Raw genomic sequence first — 14,413 nt, 5'->3', positions numbered from 1 at the left:
TGTCCTTCCTTGGTGAGGGAATGTGTTGGTGTCGAATAATTCTGGCAGTATGGCTGTCTTTGGTCAATTCTTTTATGACTTATAGGGCTGTATGTTTGCAGTGGTACATCAGCAAGATCTGCACAGCCTAAGCTCTACAGAAAATCTCAGGGCCATGAAGCCAAGTCCATTGCCCTTTGTTCCTGTCTCTGTAATGCTTACCTCTGGGATGGATAGACCCAAACCCTAAGGGATAGTACTGCTGTGCAGCACCTCTGGTGGTTGCTTTGTCATTAATCTCTGGCTCATCTGAAGTAAGAGAAAAGGGAAGGGCCTGGAAATAGGTTTGCATGTTTGTTTATAAGCATGTGCACATAGACTTGTGCCCTTCAAGACTTACAGACAGCACAGAAAGCCAAGAGTTCTGTTGTCAAATGAAGGCAAATTAGCTAAGACTGTTAGAACTGGTTATTTGCAGAGAGTTCTTCTCTGGTGGTAAAAGGTCAAGAAAACTGTCGATAAACACTTTAGTGTCCATAAAAATAGAAAAGGAAGCTAGCTTTGTTACAGACATGGCACTGTAACGTCTTCTGGAGCAGGATACTCCCTGGGACCTGGACAGACCCTCCTCTGCAGCCTGATTTAGTTCTGGAGCCGCCTTCTCCTCCGTGACAGTGGATTTTAGCCCAGCTCACACCTTGGGATAGCTGTTGAAAAGTCGAGATGCCTCTGGTAGCTGGCTGCGTGTCCCTAGGCAAGTCACGTCTCCCCTGAAGGGTGGCACTGTCCCCTGCTTTGGGCAGAAGGTTCAGAGCACTGGCAGGGGTTCTGCTGGGGAGGCAAGGCTGGTAGAGTCTCCTTTACACACAGCTGCCAGCCTGCCTTGCTGGGCAGAAATGCGCCTTTCTCCCAGACAACAGGCCTTTGTCCCGTGCTGTTCCTGGCTATGGGGCACCTGGCAGGAAGTGGCCAACAGAGGGCTGGGAAAGGTGGGTCTCATGCGTGCTGTTTCTGGGGCAGTAAAAAGTCTTATCACCAACTATTGCTCATCTGGCAAACGTTGCAAAGGCCAAGGCAAAACCTGGCTCACCTGCACCGAGCCACAACCCCAAGCAAGTATGTGGGTGATGCATGACATCATTACAAAGAGGGAAATCTGGCAGGCATGGGGACGCTTCTCTCCCCACTCCCAGGCTCCTGTGGGGAGATACTGAGCGATCTCCTCCTCCAACACGATCTCTTCCTCCAAAAACACGTGCTTGAGATCATTTGGCCAAGCGCTGCCCCAGGCTTCATGGTAACAAGGAGAGACGGTGCTGCCCTGGGGCGAGCAAGCCGGCTTTGAACTGTGAAGCTGGCGTGTCTCTTTTTGCTGATGGTGCATGGCTGATGGCATCAATGTTGTTCTCTCCTAAGCCCAGCCTTCCTCGTGGGAGGGCAATTAATCTGGCAAGGCTTGCAGAGAAGGGCAGAGGTGTTACCAAGCAGAGTAAATGAGAGGCTTCATTTAAAATGGAAGTGGGAAATGGGTGGTGGAGGAGTCTGGTTGTTTTGAGCCAAGGCAGGTTGTTCCTGGCAGGATGGTCTCAGGTTCCTGCTGGGATCTAGTTTTAAGTGCCACCAGTGGTGGGGGATTTTGTAAGGTGAATTCAGCCAACACTCCTCTTATCTGTCACTACTGCTCCCAACCTGGAACGGACCAGTCTGGCACAGGAGGGGGCCGGGCTGCCCTGTAGCTTTGTGCAGAGAGGACATGTGGACAAGCGTAGGAACTGGGCACTTGCAGGGCAAGAGCAATAGGCCCAGTTTGGTCTTTTCAACTGCTTATCAAAGCCATGTGCTTGCCACCCACTCCTGACAGATACGAAATACCCTGAGATAGTGTTATCCACCCCTTTGAGAGTGGGAATGCTAAATAAGCCTAAAGTGTAGTTTCTGGTCTTAAAAGGACCACCTAGGATTTCTGCACCGTTTGGAGATACTGCTGTTGATTGTGTTGGCATGCAGAGTAGTATTTGTTATCTGCCCATAAGCATTTATGGATGCCAAGAGTTAAGAAAACTAATTCCAGTACTTAAAAATGAAAAGAGCACAACCTCTATAGTCCTGGTCTGTTATGATTTTGGAGGATCCCTTTAGAGACATCGGTATCATCTGTGTTGCTTTAAATGCTTATCTTCCAGGGAGGTAGAGGTGAATGTGGACTAACAACCTGAGGGACCATATGAACCTCCTCCACCTCCATTCTCTGCTTTGCTGTTGATCATCGCTGCCTCCCATGGGGATCGCTGAAGAGTTGCTGACCTGTTTGTTTTCCTTGTGGTTTAGATAATTGCAAAGAGGGGGAGTGACTACATCTTGAAACACGCCCCAGAGATGCACCGAGAACAGCAAGGGCTGAGCGCTAAGGAAGCGGTGCTGAAGTTCATTAAGGAGTCCTGCCTGCTGGAAGATGTGCCTGTCCACTTCTACAGGCTGCAGAAGGTTGGGCAAAGAGCTGCTTATTTTGAACTTCTCTCCCATCATTTAATTGGGTGCACCATTGCATTTTTCACTTTCTGTTTACTTGAGGGATGGTTGCCTCTGATTCAGAGGGGCCAAACAAGTCTAAAATTGCTCAGCAAATGAGGCCTGTCCCCACAAAAAAATCTGTTGCCAATATACAGGTATAGCTGGAATCTAGTTTTGTTCCTTGGCCAAGAAACTGGCCACAGGAATGGCAAAACTTAATTTTTGTCCCTGCCTGTCAGTAGACTTGCACCAGGGAAATCACTGAGAAGCCTTTTTTTTTTTTTTTCAATGCAAGTGCAATGTAATAACTGAAGGTGACACTGAGTCATCCTGACTTTCTTACCCCCCTACCTTCAACCTTGTCAGAGTGGTTGGTGTTTTTTTCAGCTGTATGTCTGTTTTTTGATTCCTGGATTGTTGTTTGTCCCTGTGTCTTAGACTCCTTACCCAAGCCTGCTTAAACAGAATGTGCTTTGTTTTCACATGCTGAGAGAGTTTAGGTCTAGAAATAGGACTAAAGAGAAGTTTTCTGTTCCACTTAGGTGGGTGAAACCTACTCATGCAATTAGGAATGCCTTGAACCCTTTTTTGCAAATGGAGATACTCCACTTTGTCAGCCTCATAATTAAACTTCTTGGTTGTTTGTACTCAGTGGGAATTATGCCTGGCAGGTGTCAGTGTCCTTTGACCAGCTCTAGTTCCTGGAGAAATGTGCATTTTCTGGAGGAAATAAGTTCCAGTTTGGTCTGTAGTCCAGGGTTAGTTCCAGCTCCTCACAAACCATAGGTGTTCCCCCAACCTCTCCTCTGTCCTCTCTCTTTTGATTCTAATGCTGTTAATGATGCAGTCATAAGAGGGTTGTTTACACTTGAATGCCATAAGAAATCCAGCTGGCAGGACATGATACAATTTATATCCGAAAGCACTGGGTCTGTGAAATTGGTTGCTCTTAATATCCAAATTCCTGTCTGACTTAAACTTATATTTTCTGCATTACTAACTCCTTCGAGTGTTGTTTGATCCACAATGTGCTCTTCTTCCTGCTGTGTGACAGAGTTGTCTCATGTCTTGATGAGATACCCTCCTCCTGGGTGACACCTGGGTCACAAAGCTCCTGATCAAGCACTTGAGGTGTCAGGTGGAGGTGTCAGCGCGCTGGCTGCCCTGAGACTTCAAAAGCAGTCACTTTTGCCTTACACCTTCCTCATGGTTGCTATGGAGGTTGGGAACTCTGAAAAAAACACAGCACTGCACCCTGTATCTCTACTCCAGACCAATAGTGATTTACAAAGCTCTTTGCTCTTAGGAGGCAGAAAGCCTTTCTTAGTGACTTTAAACTGGAGACATAGATGTTACCAGGGGCAGAGGGTAGAGTAATGTTATGGCATAAGGCTTGCATCCTGACAAGCCAGATGAGGAGAGAAAGTTTTGATATAAAGGTTTAGCTCTGTGAGCCCATAAATTTTTACCCGAAAATTCTTCTGCTCCTCCTCCAAAAAAAATGTGTTCCCCTCCCTAACTTTGCCATGCCAGGACAGACTGAAAGAACTAGTTTATGGTATTCTTTGGTCTTCAAGCAAAGGAATCTCATTAGAGACTATGTCATACCAAAATACAGCATGAGGAAAAACAAGGCAGTATTCCAATCCAGATGCAAACATTTGAAACAACCAGCTCCCAACACTGAGATCAAAAGGTTAGAAGGAAAGTGCCTTTAACTATGGGCATTGATCAGCTCCCTCTCAGCCAAGAGACACCTGAGATCCAGCAAATACCTGGAGGGGAACAGCAGTGTCATGGCAAAGAGAAGGGGACAGGCATCCTTTCTGTTTTGGGCTCTCTGTCACCTGGAGAGTGAGAGTGGTGCATGTTCATGGGGACAGCAGAGATCGTGTGTGGCAGTATGAGGGGTACAGGGTACCTCTGAGAGCAATAATTGTCCATGCCCTCAGTTCACTAAAGCTACAGGATTCCCTGTCCCAGGCAGCCAAGGTATTTGCTGGTGAAATGCTTGAGATGCCTGGCATGAGGGGATTTTAGGTGTAGATACTTCAGGGGTCAACAAGGCAAGGTGCACTTTACAAACACAATAAAAACCAAATGAGCTGATGGCATCTGCCTGATGAGCAGTCCTGCTACCTCTCCTGCAGTAGGTGCCAGAACAAGAGTGTGGCCTTTGTAGATTAACCTTTGACTCCAGGCTCTTCTGTTCTTTTAGGATAAGAAGGAGGATCGCCCGACGGTTATCCTGGGCCTGACCCTGAGAGGAATGCACATCTATCAGGTAACAGACCATCCTGAAAGCCTTCTGGTGTAGCATTAACTCTGGCCAGCTCCCCTGTCCTCCCCCCCACCACAGCTCCCCTGCGAGCACCAGGCTCCACATATCTCAAATTCTTGGTTGTTTGCAAATTCTTTGCACATCGCTGACTTCACCCTGTACCTGCCAGTCCCTGTGTCACTCAGAGTTTGATGTGTTGCAGGAGGTGAATCATGTTCGCCAGCTCCTCTACGACTTTCCCTGGTCGCACATCGGGAAGCTGGCGTTTCTGGTGAGTATGATGGAAGGGAGGCCATTTGGCAGCTGTCAACCCGGGAGCTGGCAAAGCTGTTGGCCTGCCTGTGCTGCCACGTCAAGTCCTATCACTCGTATGCACAAGACCGCAGCTATCTCTGGTAGCTTTGTGGCTGAAAATATGCTCTTGCTCATTTTGCTGGCATCTCTTCTCTCTACACAGGGGAAAAAATTTGAGATCCAACCAGATGGTTTGCCCTCTGCACGGAAACTGGTTTACTACACGGGTTGCCCCTTCAGGTCACGGCACTTGCTGCAGCTCCTCAGCAACAGCCACCGGCTCTTTCTGAATATCCAGCCGGTGTTGAAGCAAATCCAAAAACTGGAGGAGGCTGAAGGTATGTGATGGAAGAGCAGGTGACTTTGGTAAGGGGAAGAGTACAGCATGTTAGGCTCTGCTGGTGCTTCATGGTGGCTGATTTCTGTCTAATTAATGGTGTTTCTGCCTTATCAGGAAGCTGGTGAGAAAAATAGAGGTGTTAGATACATCTCAAGTCCATTACTAGGAAGTGTTTATGGCTCCTACATTACCAGACTGTGATCAGAAGGCATGTGTGAGAGCAGTAAAGGGGGAATATCTCCTTTTGAGTACAGAGATCCTCACTGTCTGTGCTCCCAGTCTGTGCACATTTGACACATGCTGCTCAGTGGAAGTGATTTTGCATAAAAAACTTTCCATTGGTGTAAGATCTTGTATTCAAGCAGCAGTACAAGTTGTAAGCCCATGTCTTAATTTTTTAGTGCCCCTTACTAAACACAGCACACAATTTGGTCTGTCTGTAGTGTCAGACAGTTAAGAGCTAGGAGCTGCGGGTGCCAGAGGCAGCCTGAGAGCAGATCAGGACTCCCAGAATTTGTTTTTTCTGATGGGGTCCCCTCTCCATAGGAACAGTGATTGAACTCTGACAGTCCTTGGTATCCTTCCAGGCAGACTTCAGTCATTTCATCAGCTCTCAGCTTGCCTCCTTCAATTCTCCAGCTTGGCAACCTGGGTCTCCTACAATTTCTCAGCCTACCTCTCCCTGGTGACTGTTTTTAATGCATTGTGCAGATGGTCTTTAAGAGAATTGTGTCCCCTTCCCTCTAGCCTTCTCCTGAAGACTTTTTTCCCTTCTTTCCTGACTGCTGTTCCCTGCATTCTCCATTCACACTTGCTCTGTCTTCCCTGGGGTTTGCAAGCCTTGCATCTTTACCTTCAAGGTCAGCCAAAGTCATCGAGCAGTAGTTGGTCCTCTTGTCTGAGACACAGGCTGACTCCTTCCAGGGAGAAGTCAGGAAGAAACTTGTTTCTGCTTACTGCCTATCTCAAACAACTCTAAGGAGCTTACATCCATCACTGAAGTGGTGATTGCTGTTTGTGTGGAATTTGTACAGGGCAAGGTAGCCCTTGGTCTCATCCAGCTTGGTTATTTGTCTTTCTCTTCAGCAGGGTTATAGAAGTGGCTTTGAGCTTTGTGGGCACAGCCAGTGGCACTCACTAATCAAGTGCGTGTGGGCAGGAGGCCCTAGGTTGTTTTGTGTCTACTAGTGTCTTGTGGGTTTCTTGACCATGCTCAGCACACCTGTTTTTAGGTAACAGATGTGAGCCACAGGAGAAATAATTAGTAAATCATTAGTAAACGTCAGCCATGAGGAGAGGATCCTGTTCTTAGCTGTCTCCATACGTTGGTGACTGTTTTAAAGACTGAGCACTTAAGTTAGCTAAGTAATTCTCTTTTTTGACCTTTCTTTCATTCTCGAAGCTACTGTTTTCTGTATCATAACTGCCTCTACCTGCCTGTTCTAATTCAGGAGATGCTGGATTTATTGCAAGTAAGACTAATTCTTTTACAACCAGCTAGGAATCTCAGGATCTATTGAGCAAAGTACAAAACTGTCCTTGTATTTGCTCAGTACCTGCAGCAGTTGTTTCTTAATTGTTGGGTTGTGCCAGTCTCAGAACTTACTGATTATTGTTGCTACTCTTCATTTGGTCTTGCTTACAGTTCCCACTGGTTTCTCTCATCTTTCTTCCCCAGAGAAGAAGCGCTACCGGGAGTCCTACATCAGTGACACGCTAGACATGGACCTGGACCCGTGCGATAAGAACTCGCGTGGTAGCGGGAGCAGCGGGGGCAGCCGTCGGGATAACCGTCTCTCGCGACAGTCCACGGGGAGCCACGGCAGCTCGCACACATCGGGCATCGAGGCTGACTCCAGGCACCGGGTGTCGGTGGAAATGTCGGTGGATGAGCCCTTCAGCATCGACCGGGTGCACAGGAAAGAGAAATCCTGCAGCTCAACCATCAGCTACGGTAGCTCTGGCATTGACAGCGGCAGCAAAGGACGGGCTGAAGACGACTCTCAGGACGATGGTAAAGAATTTGGAGATGCGGAGCAACTTCTAAGCCCACTCTTGCCTCCTCCTGCAGGAGAATGGGGAGTAAAAGAATGTGAAGCAGCTTGGAGCAGAAGCATAATGCTAACCCTTCTCCTGCCACTCTCTTCCTCCTAGAGCTTGAGCTGGCAGTAGATGAGCCAGAGGAGGTGCCTGTAGATGAGCCTGTAGAGGGAGACCAGTTAGAGGAGGCCACTGTGGGAGAATCTATTGAATCTCTTCCTCTAGATGCTGCTAGCTGCCAAGGTGAGATGGCTTTCTGCTACTGCTCAGTGCTTTTCTTTAGGCTCTAACAAGAGGAAGATACATTGGGCAAGGCAAGCATGATCTGAGGGATGTCAGAAAGCTATATCTGCTTCCAAACAACTGCCGGTGCTACTCAGTGCCCTACTGCAACAGGATTTGAAGTCAGCTCCTCTAGAGCTAAAGGTCAGCACCCTGTATTGTACAGTGCTGCTCTCCTCTGTGCTCCTCAAGGTCTCCCTTCTCCAAATGTACCGAGTTCATACTCAGTTAATCACAAAAAGATAACTGAGGCAAACCTTTTGTAGTGAAGGAATTTATTTTAAAACCTTGTACATGACAAAACAGCCACAGGGTTCAACCACAGGTTAATGGGCTAGTCGCAGGAATTAGTAGGTGAAGTTTTGTGGCTTGTGATACAGGGAAATGGTATAGACGATGGGGTCACACAGGAGCTGTCTTGCCTTACAACATACCATCTTTGTAGCAGAGCAAGACTGGTGAATAAGGGGCGAACTGGGAAAAAGTTGTTTTCTTGTGAGTTTTTAAACATTGATTCTTAGGGACAAAGAGGAGTACTTGTGAGGAAAAAACTCCCAGAGCATTGAGGGTGCTTACTGATGTATACTTACATTTATAGGATAGCATTACTTGAACGTGGCCTGTGAGGAAAAACTTCCCTTTTCTCCAGCCCACAAAACCTCAAACCTGCAACGCTTTTCAATTCTTCCTTCTCCTTTGCAGCTGCAAATCAGGAATCACTGTCTGTGGTGCAAGTCACGCTAATAAAAATGAGAGGTCGAAGTGTGGAATCCCTTCACCAGGTAAGGCAGGGCGCTCGGCAGGGGGTCTGTGTGTGGGCATTGAACCAAGGTCTTGTGTAATGGAGACGGCTGTAAATCAGGTGAACTTGATTGGTGTGGATTTGACTGATTTAAATGGTGTAACCAAAACCAGCTGTTGGCCAGCTACTGCTATCAGGGCAGGGTTAGGGTCCAGACTAGCCAGCTATCGTGTGCCTTAGGCTTTCAGATGGGAAATGGGAAATAAACCACTTGCAAATTTCTAGTGCAATATAGAGCCAAGGCCATCCATGCAGCTTGGATGTAGGTTGCAAACTTGATCATCTTCCTGCTCCTGAAGACAGAAGGAACTCACATCGGAGCAAAACCAGATGCTAAAGCTCTGATTACTCATTTGTGTGATTATACTATGTGTGTGCTGAAGTCTTTGTTGTCAAGGTTTTATTTTCATCAAACCCTTGAGAAAAGGCAACTATATATGGTAAAATATGTCATATCATAAGTTGTGCTTGGAAAAAAAGCTTATTAAAATGCCTTTTTAAGGCCAAACTATATTTCTTTTTGAAGCATAGCTGTAGCCACTAGGATAGAAATGTGTGGGTTTGGAGTGTTGTGGTGGTGGGGGTTTTTTGGGGTTTTTTTTGTCTGTTTGTTTTTTGTTTTTGTTTCTTTTGCTGTCGTTGTTGGTTTTTGTTTGTTTTGTGGGTGTTGGTTTTTTTGGGGGGAGGGGGTGTTTTTTTTTAAAGCCTCTACCACTTCTTTTCTCTCTGAATCCAAATTAGCCTTATCTGCTAAAAGAATTTTTAAAATCTGTTTATCATTTTCCCCTTTATTCCAGAACTTTTCGGAACAAAGACTTCAATCACTTTTTAAGACTTATTTTTCCTTTTTTCATGCTTCTTCCTGGACTCAGTCAAAAATGATAAGAAATTTTCACTTATCAGGAAAATAGCCTGTAGAGTGCTATAGGAGATTTAAATAAAATCTTGGTTATTTTCTTCCAAAGCTCAAGACTGTGCCATACAAATCATAGTGAACTTATTCCTATATTTGAGTGGAAAGACTTAGGAACGCAAGGTAGAGAGTGAGCTTAAAGTGATGTTTTTACATTAATGCTTTTACCAACACATTCTTATGCTATTAATTGATCGGGAGGCATCTAAGCAATTGTAATTGTACCTGGCTGCCACTTCTATTTATCAAATATTCCTTACAAGGCCAGGTAACTAAACGCTGCAGGACTGTGTTTGCTTGGCAGTGACTGGGCTATACAGTGTGTGCCTGTTTCTGGGAGCACAGCTGAGCCAGCACAGGGTTTCCTCAGGGTAGGTTTTTAATTCCCATCCCATGGAGATGAGAAAGTGATACTGAGAGGAAGTTTTCTGTGTTGCTAACAGAAATATCTTGGTTTGAAAGTGATGTTCCTGAGATCAGCCTTAATATTAGCATTTAAAAGCTGGTTATGAAGAGACAGAGCAAGAACAAACAGGTGCGGAAGCTGAAAATGTTTTGAATGGTAATTCTTCCACAGAGGCCAAGTTGCCACAGCTTTTGTAGAAAGATGCTGCCTCTGGGAATTAACTGCTGGTTTGTAGCTCCTGTTTTCCTCATTGCTGAACAGTGTTATGTAGATGAAACTGTATGTTGCACTTCGTGAATTTGGACACTGTAACCCATTAGTTTTCATGGTTGCCTTCTGAACTTTCCGCTTGTGAGACTTTCACTAACTCAGTGTGTTCAAGTACTTGGGGTAATTTTTTATTATGTGCTCTTTATCCATTTGAGGATGACTGCATGGATCTGCCAAGAAGTGTGAGGTCATTCACATGTCCATACCTGTCAAGTGTTTTGTCTGTTGTAATGGACACTGAGGACACAGTGCAGACAGATCAGGATCTGGCTCAGCATGGCAGGGGCAGCTTAATGCACTTGTAATTCCTTAATGGTTCACAGCTTCTTCATTAAGCCAACATCCTTCAGAAGGCTGGTGGGGCTGTTTTGAAGGAATGGAAGAACAATTTTGGAAAACTTATAGCATGCATAGCCAGCATCCTTAGGCTTTGTCTCTGAGCTCATCGCTTTTATTCATTGTGTGTGTCTTACTGAACCGGCAGGTGGGATCACCCAAAAGCAGGAGCTGCACGGACCAGCACAGCCAGAGTTTGGATGACATCCGCCTGTACAAGCACCAACACCCACCGCTAAGTGCCACACTGTCTTCAGACACATCCCACAGCTACACATTTGGCTGCAGCCTGGAGGACAAGCTGTCTATCTACGGCTGCGTTTATTCCACTGCGGATTGCAAAACCAAGTCTGCCCTTTATGGGAAGCGATCCATGAACTGCCTCTCCTTGGATCTTCTGGGAGAGGACCAGCTCCCAGAGGAGTTTGTGGTGTAATGAGATTGGAGCTCTTCCATACCAGGAAACAGGTCATCATGGAAATATATACCTCATTAACACATGTGATGTCACTCTGGTTCTTGCAGGAGATTGTGAGTGGCTTTGTTATTCAGCTCCGTAATCAGTAAGTGGCATCAGTTCTGCAGACCTGACTACAGGGCAAATCGACTGGAGTTTAGCACTTAACGCTGGCATTTGAAGTGTCTGTCTGAGCAGAAAATGGAAGTGGCCTGCACCATTAGCAGTGACACAACCAACATAAAAACCAAAAACAGTGGACCAAAACTGGCACTGAGCTAGTAAAGCAAATACTGCCTAAAATGGATTTATCAGAAAGAAATTGAAAGTCTATGTCAGTTTATCTTCCCGCCTGTCTCCCGTGGTTCATTTGTGTTAATGCTAGTATACAGATAGTGTGGTTGTCTTGAGCTTGTGCTGCTGCAACACTGCCAACAGCTGTCAGGCCAGGGAATTCTCTGAGCACATTTGGAGGGCTGTGTGTGGAAGTGTCTAGCCTGTTTCTGATGTAAAGAATGCAAGTTGCCTGTTTGTTTTACTGGGAGCAAGACCTGCTTTACCAAGAGTTTCTCTTGTTTTGTTGGTTTTGTTTTGTCGTAAGCACCCAGCCAAATACAATGTGTGGTGTTCTTTTTTTTTTCTTTTTTCCTTTTTTTTTTTTTTGTTTTTTGCTTTAATGCAACAAATGGAACTGTCTCTCAGCTGTCTACTACTGCCATGACGCAGATTGGTAAATAAATGCTTATATCTTTGGGAGATGGGGGAAGGGATAAAACAAATGACTTAGCTGCTTCCGAGAGTACAGCAGACAAGTTAAGAGCGTTAATTGTCTGGCTCTTGAAGACAGGACTGTGACTGGAGAGTTTGTCCAGGCATGATCACCCCTTACTTTGAATCATACTTCTATGTCGTTCTTTTCTTTGTTTTTAATAAACCTGTTTCTTAGAAATTTTTCCTCTGCTTAAGAGGCAAGTATAGACTGGAGAAAGTCACTTTGGAAGGACATAGTGACTGTGTCCAACTTAGTCATGGATAGGTCATGCAGATGTGAGTGTGTGGTGCTGCGGGGCTGGAGATGGTGGAAACGCAGGATGTTTGTGTGCCAAACCAAGGCTACTTGTTTGGTGCTTTTGAGTGGTGGAGGTGGCTGTGCTGGCTCTTCCTAGGAAAATAATGATAACTATGCTGTTTGATTCAAGCATTTGGTGTGGAAAACATTCTGCTACCTTGTTACATCCCAATAAATTTAAGTTTGATTTCCTTCATTATCTTCCCCCAGTACTTCCTCCCCTCAGCAATTCCCAGCATTTGGGAAGCTTTTACTTACAGGTGTGTGTAACCTGTGCCCAGCTTTTGACAACCTTGCAGGTAGAAACTAATCATTTCTTGGCAAAGTCTAGAAGCAGACCAATGCTATTCTGCTAGTTGAGGAAGTGTGTGTTGTGCAGCGTTGATCACTCAGAAGCTGAAGATAGCCAAATTCAGGAAAGGAGAGAAGCCAGACCACAACGAGGAGGGTTTGAGCTGTTGGTTTGACAGTGGGCTTGCAGGCTTAGTAGTTATCTGGTAAACTGTGTTCACATAAGCTGTTAAAATAGCAAATCCGTGAAGTCTCATCTCACTGTTTCAGTGCAAGTGAGTGTGGTGTAGAGACAGGGCATGAAGGTGCATCTGCATTTACTGAAGTGGCATCAGTAGCTGTACGTCCTCTGAGATTAATCCAGCACCAAAGCCTAGCTGTGTGTTTGAGAAATGAATGATGGGCACAAGCTCACCGTAGCCACGACTTAATTGACCGTGCCCTCTTTGATCACACTGTTCTTTCTTTTTGTAATGAACAATTAGGAGCTGTGTGTTCACTGTAGCCTACTCTCCTGCCTTCCAAGCAAAGCCAAAATGCCTTTACAGAGTACTTGAGGTATGTTTACTGCATCCAAAATAAACTCTGCTAAATGGATCTAAATGGGTAAAGAACATCTGGCTGCTCACGAATAGTCCAGTCAAGCCTCCCGCTGTTGGTCTCTCCCTGTTATGTAGGGCCTGTTTGGCCACAAGCTGTGGGAGACGGGCACGGCCAGAGTCCGGGAGGACAGAGGCCATGCTGCAAAGAGCAGCCTTGTTCTTGCAACCACCACGGAGCTGGAGGGACGGCTCTTACTGCAGCAATGCCCATCTGTCCCTGGAAAAGCTGAGGCATCTGGAATGACAGCCCCGCTAAACTGTTTTCTCCCACCCCTGCAGATGTACAGTTACTCATTCTGGCAATGGTTGTTAACAGGGAAAAAGCTCAAAGTTCAGTGGGTATAGTTTGGAAAAGTGTCATAAAACACACACGTGCGCCACATGCTCACATCCATGTGCACTTGTCTCAAAGACAATCACATTCATCCGTGCTTCAGCCTAACCACCTTACTGAAGTGTATATTGCCACCAAGCAGCTTGGTATTTTCTTTTTGCAGTTACCAAGTAGTCAATGGATTTGGTGAAATGCCGTAATCCTGCTGTCTCTGGTTACAAAATACACCAATGCCTGAAAACAGTGTAATTGGGTCTTGCATGAGCATCCACTGCCTTGTATGCACATGGAGGTTTCTTGTATTTATTCATGGCTGGTGAGGTAGGCAGACTTTCCGGGTCTGACCATCTCCTCTTGGTGGTCTATGCAGCTCCCTCCAGTGCTGTGAGTTACATATGCACGTCAAGGGGAGACTGGACACTTTTGTGTGTAGACTGAGAATGAATATCTTACAAGCACTGTGAATATCTATTATGCAAGTTTCTGCTAGTAATAGATTTATTTTTTGTTTGTCTTTGGATTTAGAAGGCCTTATTAGTTTTGGTTTTGACTAGTTTGGTAGAGGGTAATGTGTAAGCGTTTATCAGCTGATGTTAGAAACTAGCCGCCAATATTTGTACATATTTGTAAAATATTCATGGTATAATCACTCTATTTTAATGGTAAAAGTTTCTCCTTTCCATGAAAGGAATTTCTTGTTTAAAATAAGATATAAATAATTATATGTACACCTGCAATAAAGTATGGATAGAAAAAGGTAATTGTGTATCTGTATAATTTTCATTCCTCCGAGAGGTGCATGTCAGTGACATCTTCCGTTCGAGACAGGTAGGTTGTAGAAAGTAATTTGCTGCCAGACTGTAATCCATATGAGTAGTGACTGGAACAGCTCCTTTTCCTCCCTGCCACTCTCAGGAGTGCAATGCCAAAGGGGCCTCTGTCAGGCACTGCGGACCCAGTCGAGCAGGTTGGAGTCAGTGGGAACACTAATGGGAGCTGAATCTAACTGAAAAGGCAAGTTAAGCTGCTTGTGGTGGCTAGTCCAGAAAACTGAGCATGGGAACTCCCAGGGGTGTAGAGAGATCCTGTCAGCATCTTCCCAGGGGCTAGGAGGATGGGCACACCAGCCCATGTGTTACCAAGTGCTGCTGAAGAGCTCTCTGCCCTAAGTCGCCTAACCTGCTGGCCCGCTGTCTGCCATGGAGA

General features: G+C 45.7%; 1 protein-coding gene across 1 annotated transcript in view; it reads left to right on the top strand.

Annotated features, from left to right (window-relative positions):
- The window catches only part of FRMD1 (FERM domain containing 1), a 41,067-nt gene extending 29,967 nt beyond the window's left edge, over positions 1-11,100 (top strand). Inside the window, exons 7-14 of the mRNA XM_065631973.1 lie at positions 2,308-2,463; positions 4,709-4,774; positions 4,974-5,042; positions 5,229-5,403; positions 7,084-7,419; positions 7,560-7,688; positions 8,430-8,509; positions 10,603-11,100. Of these exons, the coding sequence (XP_065488045.1) occupies positions 2,308-2,463; positions 4,709-4,774; positions 4,974-5,042; positions 5,229-5,403; positions 7,084-7,419; positions 7,560-7,688; positions 8,430-8,509; positions 10,603-10,890 (1,299 nt within the window). The 3' untranslated portion in view covers positions 10,891-11,100. The remainder of the gene's footprint in view (positions 1-2,307; positions 2,464-4,708; positions 4,775-4,973; positions 5,043-5,228; positions 5,404-7,083; positions 7,420-7,559; positions 7,689-8,429; positions 8,510-10,602) is intronic.
- The last annotated feature ends 3,313 nt before the right edge of the window (positions 11,101-14,413 follow it).

Source organism: Caloenas nicobarica, chromosome 3, assembly GCF_036013445.1.
Source record: "Caloenas nicobarica isolate bCalNic1 chromosome 3, bCalNic1.hap1, whole genome shotgun sequence".
Lineage (NCBI taxonomy): Eukaryota > Metazoa > Chordata > Aves > Columbiformes > Columbidae > Caloenas > Caloenas nicobarica.
The sequence above is the reverse complement of the archived record's forward strand: the minus strand, read 5'-3'. Positions and strand labels throughout refer to the sequence as shown.